This window comes from Mytilus trossulus, chromosome 10 (assembly GCF_036588685.1).
Source record: "Mytilus trossulus isolate FHL-02 chromosome 10, PNRI_Mtr1.1.1.hap1, whole genome shotgun sequence".
Classification (NCBI taxonomy): Eukaryota; Metazoa; Mollusca; class Bivalvia; order Mytilida; family Mytilidae; genus Mytilus; species Mytilus trossulus.
The window spans coordinates 59,985,144-60,011,686 of NC_086382.1; the positions used below are offsets into that span (position 1 = coordinate 59,985,144).

At 32.9% G+C, this 26,543-nt stretch overlaps 1 protein-coding gene across 1 annotated transcript in view; it reads left to right on the forward strand.

Annotated features, from left to right (window-relative positions):
- Positions 1 to 11,618: 11,618 nt before the first annotated feature.
- The window catches only part of LOC134686439 (pyrokinin-1 receptor-like), a 67,236-nt gene continuing 52,311 nt past the window's right edge, over positions 11,619 to 26,543 (forward strand). Inside the window, exon 1 of the mRNA XM_063546104.1 lies at positions 11,619 to 12,295. Coding sequence (XP_063402174.1) covers positions 12,043 to 12,295 — 253 coding nt within the window. The 5' untranslated portion in view covers positions 11,619 to 12,042. The remainder of the gene's footprint in view (positions 12,296 to 26,543) is intronic.

Sequence of the window (26,543 nt, forward strand, 5' to 3'; positions counted from 1 at the left end):
CCTCCCCATACCTCTGAATTATATAACAGAATGGGTTTAAGGGTATGATCAAAAATATGAAAACAAGATTTTATTCCAGGAGACAAATTGATAAAATCCTTTCTAAGTGTATAGTAGGCCTTAAGATCCTTATTATAAAGTTCAGTTTTAGCTAGATGAAAACTTCCAGATGCAGTAAAGTGAACACCTAAATATTTGTAATGAGCGACACAGTCAATCAAGTTATTCTGCAGTCGAAAATTCACCTGAATTTTCCTTCCAGCCTTATTAAAAATTATGACTTTAGTCTTTTTAATATTTACTTTCAGGCACCAGTCAGCACAATATTTTTCTAGCTGATCAAGTCTACTTTGAAGCCCTATGGCTGATGTTGACATAATCACAATATCATCCGTATACATCAAACAATTGAATTTCTCTGAGTGCAGGGAAACTGCATCCAGACAGGAGTCAAGATAAGATGGGAAGTCATTTATAAATATTTTAAATAATGAAGGACTCAAGTTGTCTCCTTGTCCTACACCTAATTTAATGCTAAAAGGGTCATTGAGAGAAGCTCCTACATGCTTGCGCGGATGTGACTATTGTAACAGTGGCGGATCCAGGAATTTTCATAAGTGGGGGCCCACTGACTGACATAAGAGGGGGCCCGCTTCAGTCACGCTTCAGTGATTCCCTATATAAGCAACTATTTTTTTTCCCAAAAAGCCCCCCCCCCCCTAAATCCGCCTCTGTGTTATACATATCTGATATAATATTATAAAATAAAGTACCACTTTCATATTAATAAGCTTCAGTTTAAGACTTATATGAATTACACTGTCGAATGCTTTGCGAAAGTTTGCAAAACAAGTATATAATCTACCCTCTTTACTGTGACAGTGTTTTTAAAATAAATATATGATCTGAAGTTCATACGAGTTTTATTTGATACGGCTCACTCAGTTACACAGTTAAAATCACCTATTGTTTGCAGGTGTCTTTTGTCTATAGTGTCCATTTAAATCAAAACTACTCACAACATCGATTACTATCATTTTCATATAAACTCAAAATACGCCAAATAGTTAAGAAGACTAACCGAGCCCCTATTGCGACAAACTCAACAAAAAACAATGCATACTAATATGGATATTTTCTTTCAATTGACGGTCATTCTTTAAATTTAGTCATTCTTTATAAATTACGGTCATCCTTAACAATTTACGGTCATCTTTTAACCAATTACGGTCAGCCTTGTTATGAATCGCTAATCCTGTTACGGTCATCTCGATTACGATTTACGGTCATCCTAGCGAATTTTTCAAATCCAAATTCCCGTTTTATACACGTTCCTCGGTAGAGATTTTTGACTTCCGTGTGAATCTTTTATAAATTTACATCGTATCAAAGTATGCTTTGTAAAGAAAATGATGTAGAAACACCTTAACAGACAATACAAAAACTGACCTAATTTTTCAGCTGACCGTGAATGCAGTTACGGTCATCAGCTTTACCCCAGTGATGTATGCAATTAAACAGTCACGGTTACTCGTTGTAGAGTACAATATATAAAAGTGTATTCCAACCAAACATATTTACTTAGCAATGTGGAAATTAAACAAACAAGTTACTGCAGATCACGTGTCGAGAAATCTGTCTATGCACCTCATCATATTTTTCTCATATGGCCTTCCGCGATCGGAATCATCAAGGACACGTTCGTAGGTTTCTCTTGCCATTTCCGTTGTTGATTTTATTCTCTTTTCTTTATTTCTTGCATTTTCGTGATTGTCAGGTTCTTTGGTCTGACAACTTCTCTATCGGTCGAATCGTCTTTCACTGCATTCTCATTAACCTTATCAATTAGCTCATTCTTCACATCTGGCACATCAACATCGGCGTCCGGATTGATGACATTCTCACGAATGTCGGCTTGTTGTGTTTTGGTCTGTCCTTGCCTCCATACTCTTAGTTTGCACGGGTTTGTGTGTAATTAAGAGTAAAACATGTGGTTAAAATCTAGCCAAAAGAGTAGGTTCAGTAAGCCCCGTTTTGGATCCAAAATATAGCAGTTTTACTAAATTGTTAAAATATTAAATTTTAGGTATTCATTTGAAAGTAAAATGCTTCTGCTACATAAATCTGGGCTGTGTTTGACAATACAATGAACATTTATCGGATACTAGAATCTGTCGGTGATTTAGAGACAGTTTAACTTACGCGTCAAACGTTAACACTACTTTTAACGCCGTTTTCCATTCACATTCGTCATCATTATCTTCTGTTAACGTTGTGATATTGTTATGTATCATGTTGCTATATTGAGTTGAGATTATACGATCAAACGAACCAGACGTTGTTTTACTGCCTGTCTAGACTTTTAGTTAACCCATCCGTCACAGAATCATTAACTAATGCTAATGCTAAAATCTTCACAATTTTAACATTTTAGTTAAAATTCAGATGGTATCCGTTTTAATGAAAGTGGCCGCATTCGTGTTCATTCTTAAAATTGAAATAAAAGTTGTATTTTATGATTATCCATAACGTATATAAAGGTTGTGGATGAACACGGATGCGGCCACTTTCATTTTAGACAAAAACCATCTGAAAAGTGGCATATTTGAAAGATTTTTCATATTATTGGTAGACTCGGAGCGTTTTTAATGAGTAAATCAGTTTAAATCTTTCACATTAACTTATTGAATAAACTGAAATAGACACTTAAGTGTTTAAAAAGTGTTTGAAATCTTTCGTCAGATGAACTTAAAATTAAGGCCAAAATCTACCCTTACTGGACCTTCTCCTTTGTCTATTTCTAAAGATAATCATTAAAAAATGAGGAAAACTATTTTTTTTCCGAAATGATTTTAGTAAAATTATAAAGGTGCCAATATTTCTACTTACCTCTTTTTTTCCTAAATACCCCCATAGAGTGCTCCTTTGTTTGATATATTTTGTTTTTAGCTTTAATGTTCTTCATCATTAATTTTATCTCGTCACCTGTGCTGACAAAACCTTTCTTAGCGTAAACATATGGTAAAGTAATGTACACAAATAGGCATTTACATAACAGTACAGATCCAGACACAAGCTGTTAGCTTATATTAATCAGTTTCCTAAAACTATAAGTAACAACTGCCACAAAACCTTCCTTCGTGGTCTTTTTTATCTGGTCGGACATGCGTCTTTTCACCTTGTCAGATTTCCTGTTCTCGTACAGATTCTTCACAGGTGGGGGAGAAGATGCACTTGACGTCTAACGTCGGCCTAAATAGCCACCTAGTTGCTGCGAGGTTTTTGTTGGAATAACTATCCAATATTAAATCAACCTCTATTGGTGTTGGCTTTGGTTTTTTCTTCGTTGCCATTCTTTTTATCTATTGGCTCATTTTGTTATAATTTTGTAATAATATAATTAGTACCATGTCCATGTTATTTCTTCCTATGCTTGGTTAATGAATGAAACCACATAATTTTAAGAGATTGGAGACGCAATGTTTTTTATACTTGGGTTCCAAAAGTTACGGTCACTATAAACCATTCAATTTGGTTCATTCTGGCTATTCCTACATTTTGATATTTATAGGTAAAATAGTAAAATTTTATGTAGGAGTTCCCAGAATTTTTGTGTAAACAATGGGATTATGTAGGATTATATTGTAACACCGTTAAACTAACGAGATCTTATGAATCAAGGTACAAAACAATGTAAATGCAGGTAATTCTTGAAGAAAATAAAGAAAAAGAATAATTTATATCACAATCTTATATTTCATTTAATAATTTCAACGGTGCAGTTTATGTAAATAATATTCATATGCACAATATGAACTCGTAGCTATAATCTCATGCACAAATAATTCTAGTTATTTACAATAATATATACAAGTAAATAATATCATTTGAAATATCAATGTTAAATCATTCTTTAATCAAAGCAATAAATGTTGAGTTACACTAAACAAAGCATCAAAAGTGTACTAAATTAATATTTAAATTTAAATTTAACTTTATTTATAGCACTCACAATAGTTGAATAGTAATACAACATGTAAGAGAATAGAAAGTCTTAATCAATGTGCAGGAGATGAGAAATAGCATCTCCATACTCGACTGGAGTAAATTCATCATTCTGTAACCTTATTTTCTACGATTATCTATAATAACTAAGTTTTTGATGTTATATTCATTTTTAAAAATTTGTTAAAATAATGAAATTAATTCTTTTTTGTCCCAAGTCTGAAATTTAGTGGTTGTTGTTTGTTTATGTGTTACATATATGTTTTTCGTTCATTTTTTTTAAATATAAATAAGGCCGTTGATTTCTCGGTTGAATTGTTTGAAATTGTCATATCTGGGCCTTTTGTAGCTGAATATGCGATATGGGCTTTGCTCATTGTTGAAGGCCGTACGGTGACCTTTAGTTGTAAATGTCTGTATCATTTTGGTATCTTGTGGACAGTTTCCCATTGGCAATCATATCACATCTCCTTATTTATATTTGAGGCTGGAGTTGAAAGCGTAGGTAACTATTAATTTTCTTTTTAAATACATTTTTTTTTAGACTTTCCAGACTTTTAAATGCTTTAACTTTACTACTTTTTCTTTCATTTTATTAGATTTTTCCAATGCTTTTTCAGAAATTCCATGGTATTGAAATACTTAAAATTATTACATTATGCATGTTTTCAAACAATAAGTCTCATTTTTTTTACATATAATTAATGATTTTAATTTAATTTCCACAGGTAAATTTACTTTTGACCAAATTAGACACTAATGACTAAACCAACATATTTTGTAATAACAACATGTATTGTTCTTCCACTAGCCCCCCATGTAGGAATAGCCAGAATAGTAAAATACAAAATGTAGGAATAGCCAGAAGACACCAAACCATTCCTTTTTCTGTCGCGTCAGTCAAACAGTAAAGTATGTTCAAAGACAATTTTCCTTATACCGACATTTGACTGAGGATTATGTTGTTAACGAAGTTTTTGTCATGTATACAAAAAATAATAACACCAGATAATTGTTTTTTCCCAAATTGTTCTTTGATTTTTCTTTTTTATGGTTGTTCTTACTTGCCATTGAGTTATATGATATCCTAACGCAGGTATCCCGATGAAAATGATATACTAGTAAAAAAGGCAACAGTAGTATACCGCTGTTCGAAAGTGATAAATCGATTGAGAGAAAAACAAATCCGGTTACAAACTAAAACTGAGGAAAACAGAAACACTGACAATGCAACACACACAGGAACGAATTATGAGAAACAACTGCCATTTTCCTGACTTGGTACAGGACATTGTAAGAAAAATTGTGGTTTGAATCTGGTTTTGCGGCTAGTCTTACCTCTCGCTTTTATGGCACTGTTAAATATAACACTAAAATGACAACATTACGTGACAGGACTACAGTACAGAGAGAACGTTTAGGACAGAGAAATACAGAAATAAACATTACAATAAGACATTTCGACATGGTAATAGTTATCAAAGGTACCATGCTTATAATTTAATACACAATACGTGCGTTTCGACTACATCCAGAGTCAAAACTCATGATAACAAAACATATCTATTTCAAGATTACATTATGTTTTGGATATGAAAACACCAATAAAGATAGAAACATGCTCGCTATACGTGTATCGTGCATCTCATTATTTGCTCATCATTGGTGGTATACTTTTAATTTTGTATGTAGCTTAAATTATAATTTTGTATCAAGTTTGATAGGATTAAAGTATAACTAACTCAAATAAATACTTATTCATGTCAAAATTGAATACTCCTTGTTACTTTTGTTGTTCGTATATGTTATTTATAATCGAATCGCAGTAAACTTGCGTCATCACCTTGAAGACAACGACTAATCTTTGAAAAAAAATCTAATTATACTGTACGTGTACTTGTAAATAAATCACTATCACAAATAGAATTGCTTTTTGTGAAAGTATAACAACTAAAGTAAAACTTTCTATATAAATTTTATAAGAAACAGATTATTAAAAATTGCAGTCTATAAATGAATAAAGTAGAGGCAATAACTGTACTTTTAAGGTCTTAAACTAATATAATGATTAAATCCCAATATCCGTTTGCAGTCATTTTTTTTTATTTATGCTGAAGTAACGTTTAAGTATCTTAAAGATGACTATAGATTAAAGATAAATTGTGAATCTATAAATTTAGTTATAGTTTATTTTTATTGTATTTAAAACATTGCAGTTTTATTTGTTGTTGGGAAGGTGCTTAATTTATTATGCCTGTACACTTCAAATGATGTTATCACACCTTCAAACGATTTTTAGACACCTTTAATTGATTTCAGATACAAAACTAGAAATTGTCAAAGTCTAAATGGATATTTGTAACGGAAACTTAGCAGACATTAACTTTCGGCGTTTCTAAATACAACTTCCTGATTCTTAAACAAGGTCATTGACACACGTACCAGTCAAGGCGATTGGTTTCCGAAAACAAGATGAAAATGGTTAAAAAAACATGGAATTGCGAAGCAAGAGAAAAACCCTCCGTCTCTTAACCTTATTTTTTAAATTGTTATGATACATGTGTCAGAATGTTACAAAACAATTTAGCCGTAGATTTGAAAATCCTGTGATGGTCAAATGGAGAATTTAAAGCTGAAATATATTTGGAATCTGCAATGCTAAGCATATTGATATGCACCATTTTGTAAGTCCCAATATGTGCTATATTAAGCTCAGTTCCGTATAATCTTCACAGTCCTTAAGTTTAGATTCTAGTTACTGAGCAGACGTTTTTTCATCTTAAATTTTAACCTGTTCTGATTAATTTCGTATTTTGGCAAGCAAGAGCAACTGTAGTATACCTATGTAAACTGGTCATAAATCGATTAAGTAAAAACAAATCCGGATTACAAACTCAAATCGAGGAAATAAAAGGTATTATTTTGGCGTGCTCAGTATTTATACATCTCATCGTTATGTTTTGTGCTATGGTATTTTTTTTATAATTTTTGTCCTTCATTTTGTCAAATGTGCTTTGTCCAGAATGTATGTCATTTTTTCTTTGTTGACATATATGGTCGCTGTCATAGTGGTTACGATTATAACACATTTTAGACTGCTGAACCCCATTTTTTACATTTTGAACTGTAATAGTGTCAGTTTTAGTTCTGACTGTTTTATTTCTCTCTGTCTGTTATGATTTAACAAATATGGCAGCTCATTGCATATCGTGTTTTAACTCCGAGGTTTACCGATTGTCACCTTACTGTAAACAATCAACAAAAAAGCATGGTTTTAGAAAACGTGTTAACATGAACAATAAGATAACAGTTTATTTCAGTGACAGATCCATGCGTATTGCGATCACCGGATTTTTACGAAAAGGTTCACGCTAAGGTCACTTTGCATTCGGAAAATATGTCGGCGAATTGCTTCCTGGAAGCAAGCAATTAAAGAAATTAAGAAAAGTATTTGTTTTTCGTTCATTTTTTATATAAATAGGCCGTTAGTTTTCTCGTTTGAATTGTTTTACATTGTATTATCCTTTTATAGCTGACTATGCGGTATGGGCTTTGCTTATTGTTGAAGGCCGTACGGTGACCTATAGTTGCTAGTAAATGTCCGTGTCATTTTGGTCTTTTGTGGACAGTTGTCTCATTGCCAATCATACCACATCTTTTTGTTTTATATTCCTTCTAAATATGGACAAATTAAAGAATTTTCTTCAGAAAAAAAGTATATGCCTGTAAGTTTATTTAAGAAAACTATCCATTTTGTTATAAAACACATATGCATATTTTTTTTTATTTTGAGGTTTTATATGATCTTTACTCCGAGATAACAAATTTTATCTTGTTAGAGGACTTTCAAGTTTATGGGTGGACAATTGATGAGTACAGCTATATCATTAATATGTGTATGTAAGATGACCCACGAAATAGTTGTAATCAATTACATTGTATTTATTTTTTATTTTATTAAATTAATTTATTCAAATTAATTCAGTTTAATTTAACAATATTAATTTTTTCATAAACGTATATATATATTGATGTACTTATTTTTTGTTTTTGTAGAAATCCGAGCAAATGTAGTCCCTTTTCAACAGAAAAATGTTGCGCAAACGTTATGCGTTTTTTTGGCGCAAACGGGGATTTTTTGTTCGCGCAAATGTAGGATGAATCCGCGCAAACGTTACGCGCCGGTAAACCGGTTATTGTCAATATAATTAATGATTTCTTGTGAGACGGTTATATGTTAGAAAATAATAAACTATAAATTTAAACTGGATTTAACATAAGAAAATGTTTGTACATGTACCAAGTCAGGAATATAACAGCTGTTTTGCATTCGTGTGATGTGTTGAAGCTTTTGAATTTGCCATTTCATTAGGAACATTCTGTTTGGAATTGTCTTTTGATTTTATTATTTTTGTTGTTTTACTTTTAAATTCATATATTGAGGAATGGATATTTTTAATAGTATATCGTTCAAAAATTTAAAAACTTAAAGTGTCGTATCGAAAAAAAACAATTTGATTAACATTATGTTTAGTATACAGCTTTCTTGAAGCGTGGTATATCCGGGTCTGTCTTTGTTCGAGGTGATATGGAACTGTAATAAATACTACCAATTGCTTTTGCAGTGAGGTCAATGGCCAATAAATTTGAGAACATGTTTATACCATGTCCATTTGTTTCTTTTACAAACGTTTCAAATCCCTGATGATCCATTATTTACGTTTAAATAATTTAGAAATATTCATTATGAGAACATTTGGAGTTCACAAATTGTAAATCTAAAGTATCAGCTCCTTGAACTGTTGTTGTAATAAAAACATTGCTTTCGATGACAAATAATGAATGAACTAAATACTTTTTGGAACAAACAGAACGATTACTCTGCATGGTGTGTCGGAGACATAAAAATTTGCCTCAATTAAAGCAACTTGCATGTGCGAGTTCAACAATGTCGTGTTTACCACATCTTATTGCGTGTAATGATCCTAAAAGTCATTTGAAGCACTCTATCTACCACAGACTGAAGACATCGTGTTTAAAATGTAATTAGGGATAGTGTCGGACATTAACTGGATTACAATTTGAACAGTTGTAATCGCTTTGTAGAAACAAGGAATTTTGAACTCATAGAGGTAATTGATAGAAAGACCTTGATAAGAACAGTGATCTAGTATAACACATATATCTCGCTCGTATCTTTATATATTTGCAATTGTTTTAAACCTTTCAGTCATTTGTATAAAAGATTGACCTCCTCGGACTCCTTGTAACAAGTAGTCTCCGCGGGTTTGCGATTTGTGTTTCGGTTGCATGTTGTAAATTGCTGTCATTAAATTGTTAATGAGTTATACACACAACATCTTTGAAAACTACACAGTGCAGAAAAGTATATTCTTTTGGTTAATCTTGGCTCGGTCTAAATAATAATGTAAACTGTCTTTAAAGTTTAGAGCCTTCGTACAAATATAAAAGCTAAAACTTAAAAATATGAAAATATACTCCTGTCTACCAGACTTAAGTTTTAAGAATATAGGTGTTTTTTACCACACTTTTATTTCAAATTCAAAGATATGTTAAAAAAAGTGAATAATATTAAAATAAAACGTCACCAAATTAATCTATTGTGAAACACTAATGTGCATCTAGGATATATGTCATTGATATGGTTATATTAATAAATTAACTGTTTACAATATTTTGAAATACTAAGGATTTTCTACCTCGGGCATAGATTACCTTAGCTGTATTTGGCAAAACTTTTAGGAATTGTGGTTAGCAATGCTCTTCCAACTTCGTACTTTATTTGGCCTTTTTAACTTTGTTTTGAATTCGAGTCACTGATGAGTCTTTTGTTGACGAAACGCGCGTCTGGCGTATATACTAAATTTAGTCCTGGTATCTATGATGAGTTTATTTATACAATTACGGCCCGTTGAAAAGGTTAATATCTAAAATTATCAACACGCGAGGGGTACAAAAATGTATTTCACTGAGGGCGTAGTCCAAAGTGAAATAACTTTAAGGGTTAATAATTTTGGATATTAATCGATTCTAAGGGGCCACAATTGTTTTATTATAACGAACTAACAGTGGAAAGGTATTTAAAATCATTGTAACAACATTAAACTGTCCTTAATGAGTAACAAACAAATTCGTCAAGTTGATTTCAAAAATACATTTGTGTTTTAGATTTTCCATGAAAATGACGTCACAAACGTAAATAAACAAAATGGCAAAGTTCAAGTTACAGGAAGCCCATCGATCAAGAGAAGAGGAAATACGACTTTGAAGTGCATCTTGTGCCATCTCTAATAAACGGTCCTTTTTAGGGCCATCATATTTTACAAAAAGAAGCTACCTTTGTTGTATATACTAGAGATCACTCGTATACAAAACAAGAAATTAACATGTTATTCGTCGGTGAATGATAGTGTTATTCACCGCTTGGGTTGGTTTTAGGGGTTATTCGTCCTTTTTAGAAATCAAATGAAAATTAACTGAATTATTTCATTCCTATAGAATTATCTGTAATATATTTAAGGTAAAGTAATGGGCTTTTTTTTTGTCATGTTATTAAAACACCTGGCATATGCGTTTTACGAGATAATATAATTTAGTGTCATTACTAAATAAGCTTCTTGTTTTCATAAGAACGTTTATAAAATATTGGGATTTGTTTGATTTTTTACATTTAATATTGAGTATATTTCATTTTGACATTACCATAATTTACCAAACCATGTCATTTAAAACACTTGCACGTTTGAATAAATGGATTTCCACTACAAAACAGAAGATGGATTGTTCAAGTGTTAATCTTACAATAATATATCATTCTTTTTTACGATAATATCACTAACATATCTAGACTATTGACATCAAATCGTGTACGTCCAAGAAACACTGAAAACGCGCCAAAGGTCAGATTTTTTGTCCCTTTTAAGTGTATTTAATTCCATCAAACCCTTTTGAATATTGCAAATAAAGGTAAAAGAAGTAAAATCACACAAATACGGTACACCGAAGAAAATTCATAACAGAAAGTCCCTAATCAAATGGCAAAATCAAATGATAAAACATATCAAACGAATGGACGACAACTGTCATATTCCTGACTTGATACAGGCATTTTCAAATATAGAAAATGGTGGTTTGATCCTGGTTTTATAGCGCTAAACCTCTAACTTGTATGACAGCCGTATCAAATTAAAATGGATCTCATGTTTAATTCCAATTCAAGTAATAAAAAACCCCGACTAAAATGTTAATTTCAGCACATTATATCAAAGATGGGTTAACATGTGATGACAATCAACGCGGTCTAGAAATAATTTTAATAATGATGTACTAGGTATTTAACATATGCATATTCGTTTATGCATGCAATAAATTAAATCAAACACTTACGTTTCTTTCGCTAAAAAAGTTTTTGTTTCCAATTACTAGGTATCAGATATAATAAACAAAACAGTTTTTCAGCGCATTGCATTTAAATATGTAGTCATTAATCATGAATGTTAATTATGTTGATTATGTTTACCATAGTATGCAATAAATTGAACGTTCGAAAGCTACTAACAAACCTCATCATTGTATGCTACAATCACTTTTCTTAGTAAGATTTATTTTCGAGCTTATATCAATCAGACAATATCGTAGGCACGACTGTATATACTGTTGAGATTTAACTATAGAAATCAATGCTCTTATGGTGTGGTTAGTGCCAAATTATTGTTTAAATAGTATAGGCCGTATATAGTTTCTACTTGTCAAAGTTGTGAAGAAAATTTTCAACTTCGGTTTTTATTATAGTGTATGTTATGCATACTGATGTGATAATGTCAGATGCAGTAATATAAACTTGATATAAATAAGCAGGAAATACCGTTTTGCGTTACTCTATAATAAACAATGTTAATTTAATTTGTTTAATTTACATTGATACAGGAAGAGTAATTAAGAAGCTAACGTAAGCATCTTCGAATATTCATTGAAGGTTGAGTAGAACACATCGTTTTTTGAATATAAACAACAAAAATGAATAGATCTTTAAACATTTCAAACGGTACTTTCGATGCAGCCGCTTACCTTGTTATCAAATTGGGTGATAGGTATGTCAATACGGAACAACTTGTTGTGCTCAATATTATATATATTGGAATATTTATATCTGGGATGTTTGGAAATGTTTGCACCTGCATTGTGATTGCAAGTAATCGTAATATGCATACAGCGACGAATTATTATCTGGTTAGTTTGGCAGTTTCGGATCTAATGACACTGATAATAGGTGAGACTTTTTATTCTTTTTTTCTTTCTTTTTAAGCATTCACATTTAAGTAAAATTGTTACCGCTAATTAAATTATTAATCCTAATTACTTATGAGGTATGCAGAATTTGTAGTTTGACATATTGTAAATAGAGTTGTTGTCTCTTTTACGTATACTAAACGTGACCCTCCCCCTAACCACCCAAATTAATATCTCTTAGTTGAAAAAAAATACTTTTTTGTTTATTACATAAATAGTCCACTTGTTCTGTAACCGAGGTGTAATGGCATAACAAATAGGGTCAAGTGTCTTGTCTATGTACACGCCTATGGTATTAGTTACAATTTCTATCAGTCCTGCTTCACTTTTATAATATAATCAACGGTAATATAAGTATTGCAGATGAAGTGATGTTCACCGGTGTGATGTTCGAGGCCAATATTATTGAAACGTTCAAAACCTTAAAACAAACTGAAGAGCTGATAAACCAAACTTTGTGTAGCTTTCGTTAATAAATAAGCATATATACCAGACAAAAACCAAAACTTCATAATAATTCGTTCTACATCTGACATTCATTGTTATACTTTTACTTAAATTCGCTTTGTTATTTACACTTTCATCAAAGTGCTTAATTTTAACAAAAACAAAACGCTTTTTTTAGTGCTGTATAGACAGGAAATTACACTTAATGGGAATGTTCCTAACAAACAAATCATTATGAGTATCAAAAATAGGTTTGCGTTTAAATCAGTCAAGGAAGCGTTTATGTCAGGAAGAACAATGTGTTGACATCAAAATACGCTTACGTTTCTGCATAGAAACGTTAGTTATACGTGTTATCAAATAATTACATTGCAGAAATGTTCTTTATTGGTGGTTTACATTGCAACTTTCTATTTCACAATCGGATGCATTGTGTAATAAACTTTTTTCAAATATTTTTAACATCCTGTTAGATCTTATTAATATCGTATCCATCCCATCACACATGTACTGATACTTACAAGTCTTTATTGAAAACAACGTCCAAACCTCTAATTGCGTTGATTAAAAACCGCATACGTGTGCATGCAAAAAAATATCTTGGGTCGAGGGGTCTGAATACAGCAAAACCAACATTATGGCATAGACCAAAACAGTAAAAAAGTATATCTACGATATAGTTTTTTTCTCATTCACTGACCTAAAGTGGCTTATAATTGCTTGCTTACAACACTTCGTTTTAACTCTAGTCTGGTGGGTGGGTGGATAGTTGTCTTATTGGCAAGTACACCTTAGCTCCTCACTTTTTTATATAGTTTCATTTCACTATGAATTTCTTACAAATCATTTGTTTGGCTGCAAGTCGAATTAGGTATAGATGTATTTTTTGTACTATTATAACGCCTAGTATTTCAACGTTTGAACATAAAATCACCTCTGTTTGAGTCTAGCAAGACTAAGATGTTTCCTATATATAATGCCTTAACTACCTCCATTAATTGCATTCTTTGTTATGATGTAACAGTTACTTAATACTTTTGTCAAATCCTTTTAAATCTGGATGAATTTCACCTCTAAAATACGGGAGGGTTCACATATCAGAATACACTGAACATTTCACAATTAGTTATAATCGTTTGGATGACAATATTTCTGAGATAACAGAAATCAATCAGACTGATTATCTGTATTTGATCTTTTATGGAGTGTTCTCTCTTTGGCAATTATACCACATCTATTTTTAAATGAGAAGTTAGTAGAAACAACTAAGTAAGCAGTTCCCTCGACGAATAAGGGGGTAATGACCTTGACTATCACTGAGGGTCTTGCACGCTCATCATGCTAGCCAGAGATATTTAATTTTGCTCTCATTGTTACTTTAGTTTGTTATGTTTTTCAACTCACTGTGAGCTTTTTCCATCAGGGTGTAAGTCGTCGTTAAGGGAGTTCGCTTCTCATTTCAAAAAACTAGTTTATAGTGATATGGGATTAATAGGGTTAGTGAAGGAGCCTTAAGGCCAGCTGAACTACGTCTCCGGTTGCTGGAGTTTCTCGCTACACTAAAGACCGATTGGTGGCCTTCGGCTATTGTCTGCTCTATTGGTTGTTGTCGCTGCTTTGACACATTCCCAGTTTTCTTTCTCAATTTTATGTAGCGATAGAACATGTACATCATAACAACATCCATGGTCATTTGATAGTGATGCTGCCAATATAAATCTTGCTTTCATCTAAATTTTAGTGTCATGTTAAATAAAGTCTTGTTAGAAGTTTTACAAGTTATAAAATAGGACGGAACTAGATAGAAAGTTATATGTACACTTCGAGTTGCTCAGTACGCAGTTATCTATGTTTTGTGTGGTGGATGTTGTAAGTCTTTCCTCGTTTTCATTATCTTGGACATGGTTTTTTATGTTTTTCTTTCACTTATTATTTTAATGTTTCGTTTGGTACATTTTGCTCCTTTATTATAAACTGAGACAGTCATCTTTAAACCTCCAAGTGTCCTTATCGTACCTCGGGTAAATTATCACGTTGTGATTGGTTTAACGCCGTCACGTGGTGACGCCCTATGAGACCGCATGGGTAGTAAATTTCATCAGGGGTTCATGACGCGTTAATGGTGATGTCATCTATTAAAACTTGTTCTGGTTCTAACCTTGGTTGTGGTTCTTTTACTGGTTCAAAACTCCTTCAGCAAAAGTTGAAAGTTCATCGTCAGATTGCGAGCTCTCGTACTCGAACTGGTGTAGTGTGGCATCAGTTAGGCCGTGTTCACACCAAACGCCGTGTAGAGTAAACATGTTTACAATTAGTTTAGTGAAGTGTACACTGGTTTCACATTACATTTGTTCACATCTATACACCTTGTTTAGCTACCTGTACATAAGATTTGTTCCCACTTGTAAACAATATGTCATTTAAATGTTCATAACGTAGAACTGAATTCAAAATTTTTGGAATTTTTTTCTAGCGGAAAGGGAACAACCATTTGACTTCAAAAGGGAATAGAAATATTTCGATCCCTAATTTGATAAAAAAAAAATGGTCATACAGATGAAAAATAAAATATTCTGAATCAAGAGTTTCCCCATACATTATAGTGTTAAATATTGAAAAAAAAAGAATTTGATCACCAGCATCGAAAAAAAAAGAATAAAAACGTACGCGCGAAAAATTCTGACTCAAATAAAAAAATAACCCTCCCCCCTTTTTTTTTAAAGTTAAGTGGTTGCTACTTTATGAAAGCAATATAATTTGCAGTAGTTTGAATATACTAGAGATGTCTCGATAACGCATTAGAAAAAGTTAACTGCAACAGCGTGCTTACAGCCGGAAAAAAAAGGATTGAGATATAAGGGATCACTACATTTTTATCTTTTCTGTTCGTTTCAAATGGTATTTCTTCTCCAAGGAGTATTTAGTAAAGGAATAGGGTAACGTTTTTTTTTTTATTTATTTTACGTGTTATTTAACGGATCTGAGATACTTGACAAACATATCATTTACCCCACACTTTTTTTAGTCATGCATTAATGCGTGAATCGTTTTTTGAGTAAAGACCAGTGGCGAATATTTCTGTGTACGTCAAGTCGATTCGGGAAGACCTTTTCAAATGAATTAGTCAGCAACTATTTACTTAATTTTTTGTGGAGGGGGAGGGGGGCGTGAGCTATTGATTTTTTTCAGAAACATTTTGTTTTCAAAACAAAATCCATAGCTCACCACTCCCCCCTTTTTTGCCTTTATGTTTTATACTCAACTATAAAAGCCCCCCCCCCCCCCCAAAAAAAAAAAATCGATTGGTTGCTGCCTTATGGGTTTGGCAATGATGCTGCTTTGAGTTTTGATTAGGGGTTAATAAAGTACGTTATTTTTTTTTTTAACAAAAACAACTAATAATTATAAAAAATATCAATTTTACTCAAAAAAAGTTTCCTCCTTAAATATATACACGATAAAACTAATGCCTAAATGACTAGTTTTGTGTACACTTAACCTACACAAGGCCTACATTGACTATCGACTGTGTGTAGGTAAAACATGATTTAAACTACATGTAAACATTGAGTTTTATCAATGGGAACGCAATTGTGTTTAGTTTACGTGTGAGTTACACTAACACAACACCGAATTTAGGTCAATGTGAACACGGCCTTAGTTTGGCAAACATTGACGTAACTGATGCATCACAAATTTCATGTCTGAAAACTCTTTTTGTTTGTCCTGGTGAGATACTTCTAATAATATACTGTAGATCAGATTGTTTCTGGTTTTAATGGTCAATAATTGTGTAGTTCTGTCATTTATGTTCTACCTTTAGTCCAATTTTTAAAGGGACTGTTCTCGCATACTCCATTTTATTATGTAAACAAGCAGACGATAGATGAACGTGTTTTGCAGAGAGAGGGGTTCTAAAGTTGAAACAGCCAACATGGACGTTGCGGTATCTAGGTCAAATATGTCAATTTCGAATTGTAACACATTGCTGTCATTGTAAAAGTATTAGTAATAAAATGTGCATCATTTTAGAGTTTGAAAGTGTTTTAAGTTAATGGATTCATTTTTCTGCCGTAGTCAATATACGCATGTGCAAACTAATTTTATTGGATAATAAAGTATGGTTTCTTTACAAAGCTAAAGAAGCACGTCATATGGGCAGGAATTCGCTAATGCTCCTTTAGTGTGACATTGTAAGAAAAAAATAAAAATCATTATAAGCTTCTAAATTTTTTACAAATTATTGCTACAAATGGTGTCCTTCTATTTGTAACCAAAAAGATCATTTTTAAACTTGCGTCAGTTTGGAACCAAAGCAAATAATGAATTTGGAGCATGTAACATGGACACTTTTTCCAAATTGAGATTTATAGGTTTCATAACGAGTGAGAATTAGATATCGCTTGATATCAACTCGAGTTATTTAATTTCAATATAATAATAAACGAGCCTGTGGCGAGTTTGTTATTACTATTTAAATTAAATAAAGAGAGTTGATATCAAACGATATCTAATTCTCACGAGTTGTGAAACCTATTTCTCTTATGGTAAACATGCTTTTTGTGCTTAATAAAAAAAATCCGCGAAACGTCGACCCAGTCGCTTGAACATAACTGCATTGTGACGTCATGTGTCCTGTTCGTCGTCAATCTTCAACATAAGACTTTTTTAAACATTTTGTACGCTTCAGAATGTAATAATATTTGAATAAGAATATATAATAAGGTGAAAAGTGTGCGTATTTTCTATATTATTGAAGAAATCGCTTATCTCCGTTGCAATGGAGGAAATGTACATCATTGTGACCTTTAACTGTCAACAATGACCTAAAGAATAGCCAATGAAAATGCCGCAATATCGTTTCAGGAGGTTTCGTTGGCCAATCAAATTAACGCATTTTTCGTATCACTTTTTCGTATCACACTCCGGACAGTGTGATACGAGAATTATCTATTCATGCGAGAAATAGATAACAGGCCCAAACCATAAGAGAATAATGATTCCTTAACTTATTCAACATTCAATATCATATATATTGATCACAAAACATTGTCTATCATCAAAACTCTAAAATGTATATTTTCATTTCTTTCAGAAATTTTGTGAAAACAAGTTTCTTCTACTTTTCTGTCAATGTTACATGCAATGTTTAAGAGAAAAAATACAGTAAGAATCATTTTCTTTCTGAACATGTAAAGGCTCTTTTTCATTGTGTTACCCTCACATTAAAAAATTGTATTAATATTTTTGCAATTATCTCATTTCTGTCATAAAATAGTGACTTAAATGTTGCATGTAACGTGGACACAAAAATATGAATAATGAACCATGCCAGAATTGACCTTAAAAGATATAAAAAGCCTCCAAACAACCATCTGAATGTAAATTAAACAATAATACTGCCACATTTCTCATATATGATATTATTTAAATAGTGGTTAATACCAAAACCATTCACCTAAATTTCAGACAGCAGACATATTTTTAAACTATTCCAGAAGTTATGCTTGTTCATGGTGGTACACTATGGAAGGCTAAATTAAAAGATATTCAAATGTCAAAATAACCAGAAAAATAAAATTAAGACCAATTTGGCAAAGATAGATCAATTGATGAAGGAGTCATCCAAAATTTCCACAACATGAAACATTTTTATATCAGTAAGTAAGCAACCAGTTTTTGTATGCACAGGGATGACATTGATAAGAAGACAACCACACAACCATCAGCATCCACAAGTTTCTCACTCAATAACTAATACTGACAAAGTAAGGGTACAAAATGATTACATGTATCCCTCATTCATGTGACACAGTTACACTTAAAACTAATAGTATGAAAAACCAAGACAAAACATGGACAAATCTACAAGAGGTTGATACAGCTGCATTTATTGAGAATCTTATTTTCAATCGTTTACATAACTTCTATAAAGAACAATTTGGGTTTCATCTTTGAGGTTGTTGTCTGATAAACATATTACCCCATATCTCGTTTTATTTCTGCTGGTTAATCTTACATTTATGATAACTTTTTAAGGTTTAGTTAAACAATAATTTTATTTCAAACATTCAAAACAAGTTTCTTGTTTCTTGTTTTCTGTCTCCAACATCTTCAACTATCTATCTGAAAAAAGAAAAAAACAAAACAACAATTAATCTACCCTCAAACAGAACCAAAATCCATGCATAGATTATAAAATTTACAATAATATAGAAACTCTCAAATATCTTGTTTCGATTTTTCAATGCCATTTCATCTTGAAAACTTGTTACCTAAACTACAGGAAGCCACAATTTAAAGGGCCCCATAATGACCAGTGTAAAACAATTCAGAAGAGAAAACCAACACCCACTAGACCATAGTCCTGTTTTCAACTTTATTTGGCCTTCTTTTACTTTTTTGTTTCATTGGCGTCACTGAAGAGTCTTTTGTAAACGAAAAGCGTTTCTGGCCTACAAAATTTCAATTCTGGTATCCATGATGAGTTTATTATTATTATTTTGAAATCAGAAGGAGCCTGAACCTCTTATAATGCAAAAGGTATTCTGGAATGTCAATTATTGGCATAACAATTTAAAAAAAAATGTTACAAATTGAATTCCTCATGATTTCTATAATGAGCATCAGTAAATACACATGATACATGTGTTGACTGGTGATTGAAAAGGGATAAATAAACAAGATTTTGAAATAACTATCTTCTACACTGCTGTAGAATAGTTAAATTGGAGATCACTAGTATGTCTGCATGCACAGTCACCATCATCTGGTTTTCTGACACAGAAAAACACTACTATCTGACTGGCTGAAAGGACCGTCACCACCTGACTCACTAATAGGGACCTTATCAGACTGGCTTACACAGACATCATAATCTGCCAGGCTGATAGGGTTATCACCATCTGACAGGCTGAAAGGGATATCACCATCTAACTGGCTGACAGGGACATCACCATCTGACTGGCTGACAGGGACATCACCATCTGATTGGCTGACAGGAACATCACCATATGACTGACTGGCAGGAACATCACCAACTGACTGACTAATATGAACATCACCATCTGCCAGGTTGACTAGGACATCACCATCTGTTGGCTGACAGGGATATTACCCTCTGACTGGCTTACAAGAACATCACAGACTGACTGACTGACAGGATCATCACCAACTAACTGATTGACTGATATGTACATCACCATCTTCCAGGCTGACAGGGATATCACCATCTGTCTGGCTGCCAGGGACATCACCATCTGACTGGTTGTCAGGGACAGTATCTTTCTGCAGCATCTTCCTGAGAGTTTTCTTCATCACATTTATTGCTGATCATCTTTTTCTTTCTTTGGTTTATATTGCCTGTAGATTTTTTTTTTTTTTAAATATTGTAAATTTTCAAGACCAACACCAATTTTGTTGTCAATGAAGAAAATACACTTCTATAAAGAATATTTATATTTAGAAATAAAGATGAAGTTTGATGGTGGTAAAACAAGTTAAATTATCAATAATCTCTTTATAGAGCAAAGGAGTTAGTAAATGTTATCAGTTCTGTTCATGCGTGTAACATTGACAGAAAAGTAAAAGGTTGTATGTCAATGTTACATACATGAAGACCAGAAGATATAAGTGGTGTGCTTAATAGTCAACTTTGGAGAAATAATATAATTGCTGCCCAGTAATATCTAATTAATCATTTAGGTTATAAAATGTTATATAAATGTCTGACTTAAAGGAAGTAATACCTTTGCATGTAACATAAAATAATCTTGACACAAAATATTGTTGTCAATGTTACTAACTAGTGTTAAAAGACAAATTAAACAGAAACACGAAAACGCTTTAATTTTGTAAATTAAAAATAAGATAATAGCTCCATATGGCAGTAAGTTTTGTTTACGCATGTAACACTGGCCTGAACATGTAAAAGTCTAAATAATAGACTCTGTCAATGTTACATACACAATTTCTTAATGAAAAAAAAGTTTAATTTGGGTTTACTTTATACATTATTTTTTAAAACAAGTATCATAATAATAACTTTGAATATTAAAAATTAGATAAACTGTTGATTTTAACACAGTAAAATCTTCTCATGTAACACAAAAAAGACCTGATACAAAAATCGTAGTCCATGTTACTCATAAAGTTATCATAGGAGCATCAAAGAAATTATGTGATGACAATATTTCAGATGTTAGTCATTTATAAACTCAGATAAACTCATTTTAAAGCTCATAACAGAGGTTTGGAAATCAATGCTTTTAAAACATTATAATTCATTGTAATTCTGGATTATGTATGTAACATTGACAGGAACACCAACAAATGATGAGGAAAAATTGCTGGTCAATCAGGAAAAAAATAAACACAAATAATTCAAACTCATTTATTTCTTTAATATCATTTTAATGAAGCAAATTTAAATTTCAACAAGATTTTATTGATTGAATAATTGTATGCACATTTATTAGGTTGTAGCATGTAACCTGGACGCAGAAGATGTGTCAATGTTACATGCCTTTAAACAATAAGAATTACAAGTAAATATTGTAAAGTCTAGAAATCAAGAAAGATCAACAACTTCTCTGTTTAGAATTCAGCATAAATTTACATTTGATTTAATATTATGCACTGGCCAATTATGCTTTAAGTGTAATAAAGTAATATTGTTTTTATTCTGGTGTCAATGTTACATTTTATGTTTTCAAATTAAGTGGCCAGTTATCTTTATAATGCTGAGAATGAATACAAGTACTAGTTAATCAAATTGGCAATTAATCTGTGGTATTTCATGTAATAAATTAGATTGATAAGGCAAACCGTACAAAAAAAAGCTTTTGCATGTATCATAGACACCTTTCCTTGGTAAATATTTTCGTGTCAATGTTATGTACAGAAATCTCTCCAGCAATAAAATGGATATCGTAAGGTTCAAACCTGTTTAAATACAAGATAAACTTATATTTTTTGACAAAATTGCAAAGCAAGTCACACATCATTATCAAAGAACCTAATTTACACAGAAAGTGCATGTAACACTTCATTGTGAGGTAAAATTAACCTGGTCCCACTCTCTTATCATCTGCTTGATCACTGGTAGATGCCAAGTGTGAAAGATGGCAAAGCCACATTTTAATGTAATTGTCAGTGGGTTGAAATGTGAAAAAAATAATTATGGTAATGCTTACTATAAAAAGTATACAGCTGTTATAAAAAGATGAGTATTATTGGGCAGTATTGACACGAAAATGAAATAAATTTTCTTACCTTCTATATTTTTCAAACTTCAGTTGATTGATAAAAATCATGAAATCCAAATTGTACCCATTGTTGACAGCTTTCAAAATTTGCCATGCTGGACCAATAACTTGTTTCCAAAGCTAATCAGCTAATGAAAAGGTGCATGTAACATTTGTTGACCCGAAAAGTTACATGCACTTGTCCATTTTCAAACGTATTTTATTTGCAGCAATAATCGGATTCTGTACAAAATGGGGTTTCTAAATGATAGACCGATCATTTTGCAGTTGATTTTCAACTATTATAGTAGAACAATTCTTCAGGCATATTCTAAATATGGCTAGGGGTTTTGCCACTGCAGAAATGTCACACTTTTTGTCTACAGTTTTCAACTGCCAGCACGTAACAAGTGCTGATTTTTTGTTGATTTTTTCAATTGGATCCAATTTTTTTGCATTTGGCAATAAAGACTAACCCACTTTGATATTTAAACAATGTTTATTCTCCAAATTTGCATGATTTCTTTATTTTTTTAATTGGATAAACACTATTGACCCTAAAATTTCACTAGCGAATTCCTGCCCATATTATAATGTTTATTTTTCAACAAAACGTAGCAGAAAAGTCTAGCGTGCGATAAATTCGTTACCCCTATGGATTTTACAAACCCTCTCTGGATCCGTACGACGTAATGAGTGGTTCTCGACTCTAAACACCCAAAATAAATAAAGTGGCAAATCTTTTGTAATTTGTATCGATAGAACAGTCTACACAAATATGGTTCAAAGTTAAAAGATTACATAAAATACCGTTTTACGATAAAAGAAGACTATCATATGCCGATGTAGAAAAATGCAGAGGAAAAACATCAGTTGATGATAGACAGTTGAAGCGTCAAGTTAATTGCTGTATAAAACACACAATGTTTGACATATTTGTGATAATCCTGCAGATTTTCAAAAGTTGAGAAAACGCGAATTGTGGATTCGAGATAAAAATCCATGATTTAAGAAAGAAAAAAAAGTTATGTCAATCAGTCTATTTAGTCATGAGTCAAAAATGACAATTCATTTAAAAACTGGATTGATCTATAAAGAATGGTACTGTAATGAGAGAGAGAGGGAGATAAATAAAATGAAACCTCTGCAAATAATATTTCAACATCAAATCCATTTGACAGTTATAAAGTTTACTCTGTATTAAGAGCAAAATATGACATATTTATATACTGGTTGTAAATTCACATGGTTGAATGAATTGTAAAGGAATATGGCGAACTGAACTACTCTCCCTTAGCAGGTTTTTTTTTAAAGATGCGTCCGTTTTTTTCTGTGGTATATATGAATACGCAGTCACACTGATCGACCGGAATAGAAAAGTACCTCAAATGTTTTGTGTAGAATAAATGTCAAGGACCGCATGTGAAAGAACCATTCAATAAAAATTGGGCCGAATACCTCGTATAGGAAAATTAAGGTACATGGTCTGTTTATTGAAACAACCTTGTCAAAACTCTTTGAAAGTATGTATATGATCCGTTTTACCCATCAAACACAAATATTCCCCGTGGCGGTACACATTCCCGCATTTCATTTTTATCGACCGACTGCAGAACTGACGTGTTGATTTAAAAAACAATGGTGCACATGCCTAATATGTAATGATTAAACACTGGATGTTGGGAACATAACCATGAATTTGATTTTCTTCCTACATTTTGAATGAAACAATGTTACGGCCACAAATACAAGAGCGTTTGCAGAAATTATGAGGATTTCAAAACATCTCAGAAATGTACACTCTCTCTTTAATATGGAAACAACGGCATGCCATGATAAATGTTTAGTGTAATGTTTCGGACAGGGAAATTTGTATAATTACCTACGAAAACAAATCGACGATTCAGTAATTAAATAATGTACAGATATTATTATCAAAAGACACGGTAATTGCAGGAGAAAGGTATTTGCGCTTCATCTCACTTCCTCATATTGCATTTTGTGTAAAACATGCGTGTTAATTTACTATAAATTTAAAATATCAGGTATCGCGAACACATGTCTAATACCGCAATTTTATCTGTTTTAAATTTCTACATGTTTCTTGTACGTATTGCATATCTTGTCGAATGTTTAATTTTATCTCGATTAAAAAAATAGTGTTCTGATCTTTTCTACGAAGTGATTACCACTCTGATAGAAATGTATTTAAGGTTTTATAACCTTCTTCTGCCATTTTGGACCATTTTTTCAAACTTCAATTGTATTAAAACTACAGATATGATGTGATTTCCGAGTATTACTACTTAATACTAATATATGCAATACAATGCAATGCTCCTAATTGTACTAACTCACCAAATATACTACGATATGCTCTGGTTTTAGTCTAAGTACTTGCTCGCTATTCCCGCCAATACGCCAACTCTCGTTACCTGGTAACTATCCGTGATCTTATCCTGAGTTAGGTAGTTATCAATGGATCATCCCGGGAACCGGACTACGCGGTATATCTAACTACCGTACTGTCTACATAGTAATGTCACGTCCATTATACTATATTACACAACACTCCTCCCCACTTTGAAAGGAGTGATTTTACTTCCTATTTGAATTTTCACTATAATCCTTTAGTCCACCCCGTCTGGTTGCACCACGGGGATAATTTTTTATTTATTAATCTCCAAATATTATGAATAATGCATATTCCAACGTTGATCGACATATTAACAACACACCTATATATATATATATATATTTTTTTTTTAAATTCACATTTTCTCCGTTATCGCTTTGCGGATTCACTTTGTAACTAGCATATCATTCCTTGATATATGTAAACAATCTTCACTGATGATCTAATTTTCAATCAAAATTTACAACTGATTTCCTTTATCCACAAGTCCACATTAATCTGCTTTATACATCCTATATATACATGTCCGATTTAACCTGTCTCCTGCAGGTTGTTACATCAATACATACATTGTACATAGCAGTCCACTATTTAGCCATATAGGCTTTTTCCATTTTCCCTTGTGAGAGCAAATATCTCGGCCACAGGTTGGCTCCTGATACCTGCTAAAATCAATGCTACTTGTCCAATCCTACGCGGATTATTAATCCTTATGTTGGATGGGATAGTACAATATGGTGAATCTGTCTCAATCAAAATACGATGGTTTGGGACATTCCTGGCTGCCAGTATCTGATCTTCATGGAAATTTTTGACCTTTAAAGAGAAGCTGAAATAAGTGTTCGGAAAAGCGCGACGCCAAATATCCACTTGTCTCGCACTCCCATGGAAACAATGGAGATGAATTTTCTGCTCCGGCTCACAATTGTTCTGCACAATTTCCAACGCTCTAGTATACACAGCGTCTGACATTGTCTCCGTGGCCTGGCCACGCAAATGTAGAATCACTGGTTTGTTTGGTCTAGCCAATCCTAACATTTATCAAAAATCTTTTCCTGGGACATCCAGTGTACTTGGTTAACGGTTCTGTCTAACCCGAATCCCCCCAGTGCAGATACACGCATGTCACTCAATGCCTCCTGCATTGCTGTAAACTGGTCATTGTTAAAATAGGGTGCAGCTTTTGGATGTAGCCCTATGGCTATCTTCCATCTTGAGGTGTCTGGTAACACTTGCGGATATGTATCCGGATCGCAGTATACTAGGACTCCTCCAATCACCTCTACTGCAATATCTGGCTGTGGAATTAATTTTTCCTGGAGGTATTGGTCAACAGACATCTCCAGGGAACCGGTTAGCAAAATACTTGCCCTGTCCAAATGGAAATGGCTGTCAAAGGCCTCTGATACAAGGGTAACTTTCTGTATTCTGTTTATGTTGTTATTTTTATCCACGACTGGATTTGATACCTGTGGAACAGAGTGACTTTCTGTTTTTCGACTTTTGGTATCATCAGGACGGGAAGAATCCCGGGATTGTCTTTTTCTATTCAGTATTTCCCTTGCATCAAGGGGTTTGCCTGCAAGTTGATGGTGTAAATTGGTTAGTGTTTTCTCCACCGTTGAAACAGTTGGTGGTTTGTTCTCACGGGCCCTGCCCGATTGACTGGCTAGATTTAAACGTCCCTCAGTTGGACGACTGCTTTTATATGACTTTGCCACTGGCACCTTTACGGCTGTCTCAGCCTTCCTCTTCACTGGAGGCTGCTGTTGTGCCATTGGGGGTAGGACGAAATCACACCCTATTCTTCGGAACTCTGCCCTTCTTGCTGGTGACAACTGGGCTAGCAGCGTTATCAAAATGCGCCACTGCATCAATACAGCTGGCGAATTAACTGGATACATGGTATATATATCCTCCGCTGGTGGATACCAGTTCATTACGGCTGTCACATTGCGCATCTGGTCCTGGCACCTCTGCATCATCGTACAGTTTCTTGGCAGAATGTTATTTGAATTTACGTATCTTACCAAATCATACACTGTTGCCCGTTGGCCAACAATCCACCAAGCTAACATTTGGATGGCTTCTCCCCTCAATTTCTGGAAACTGGGCTCCTT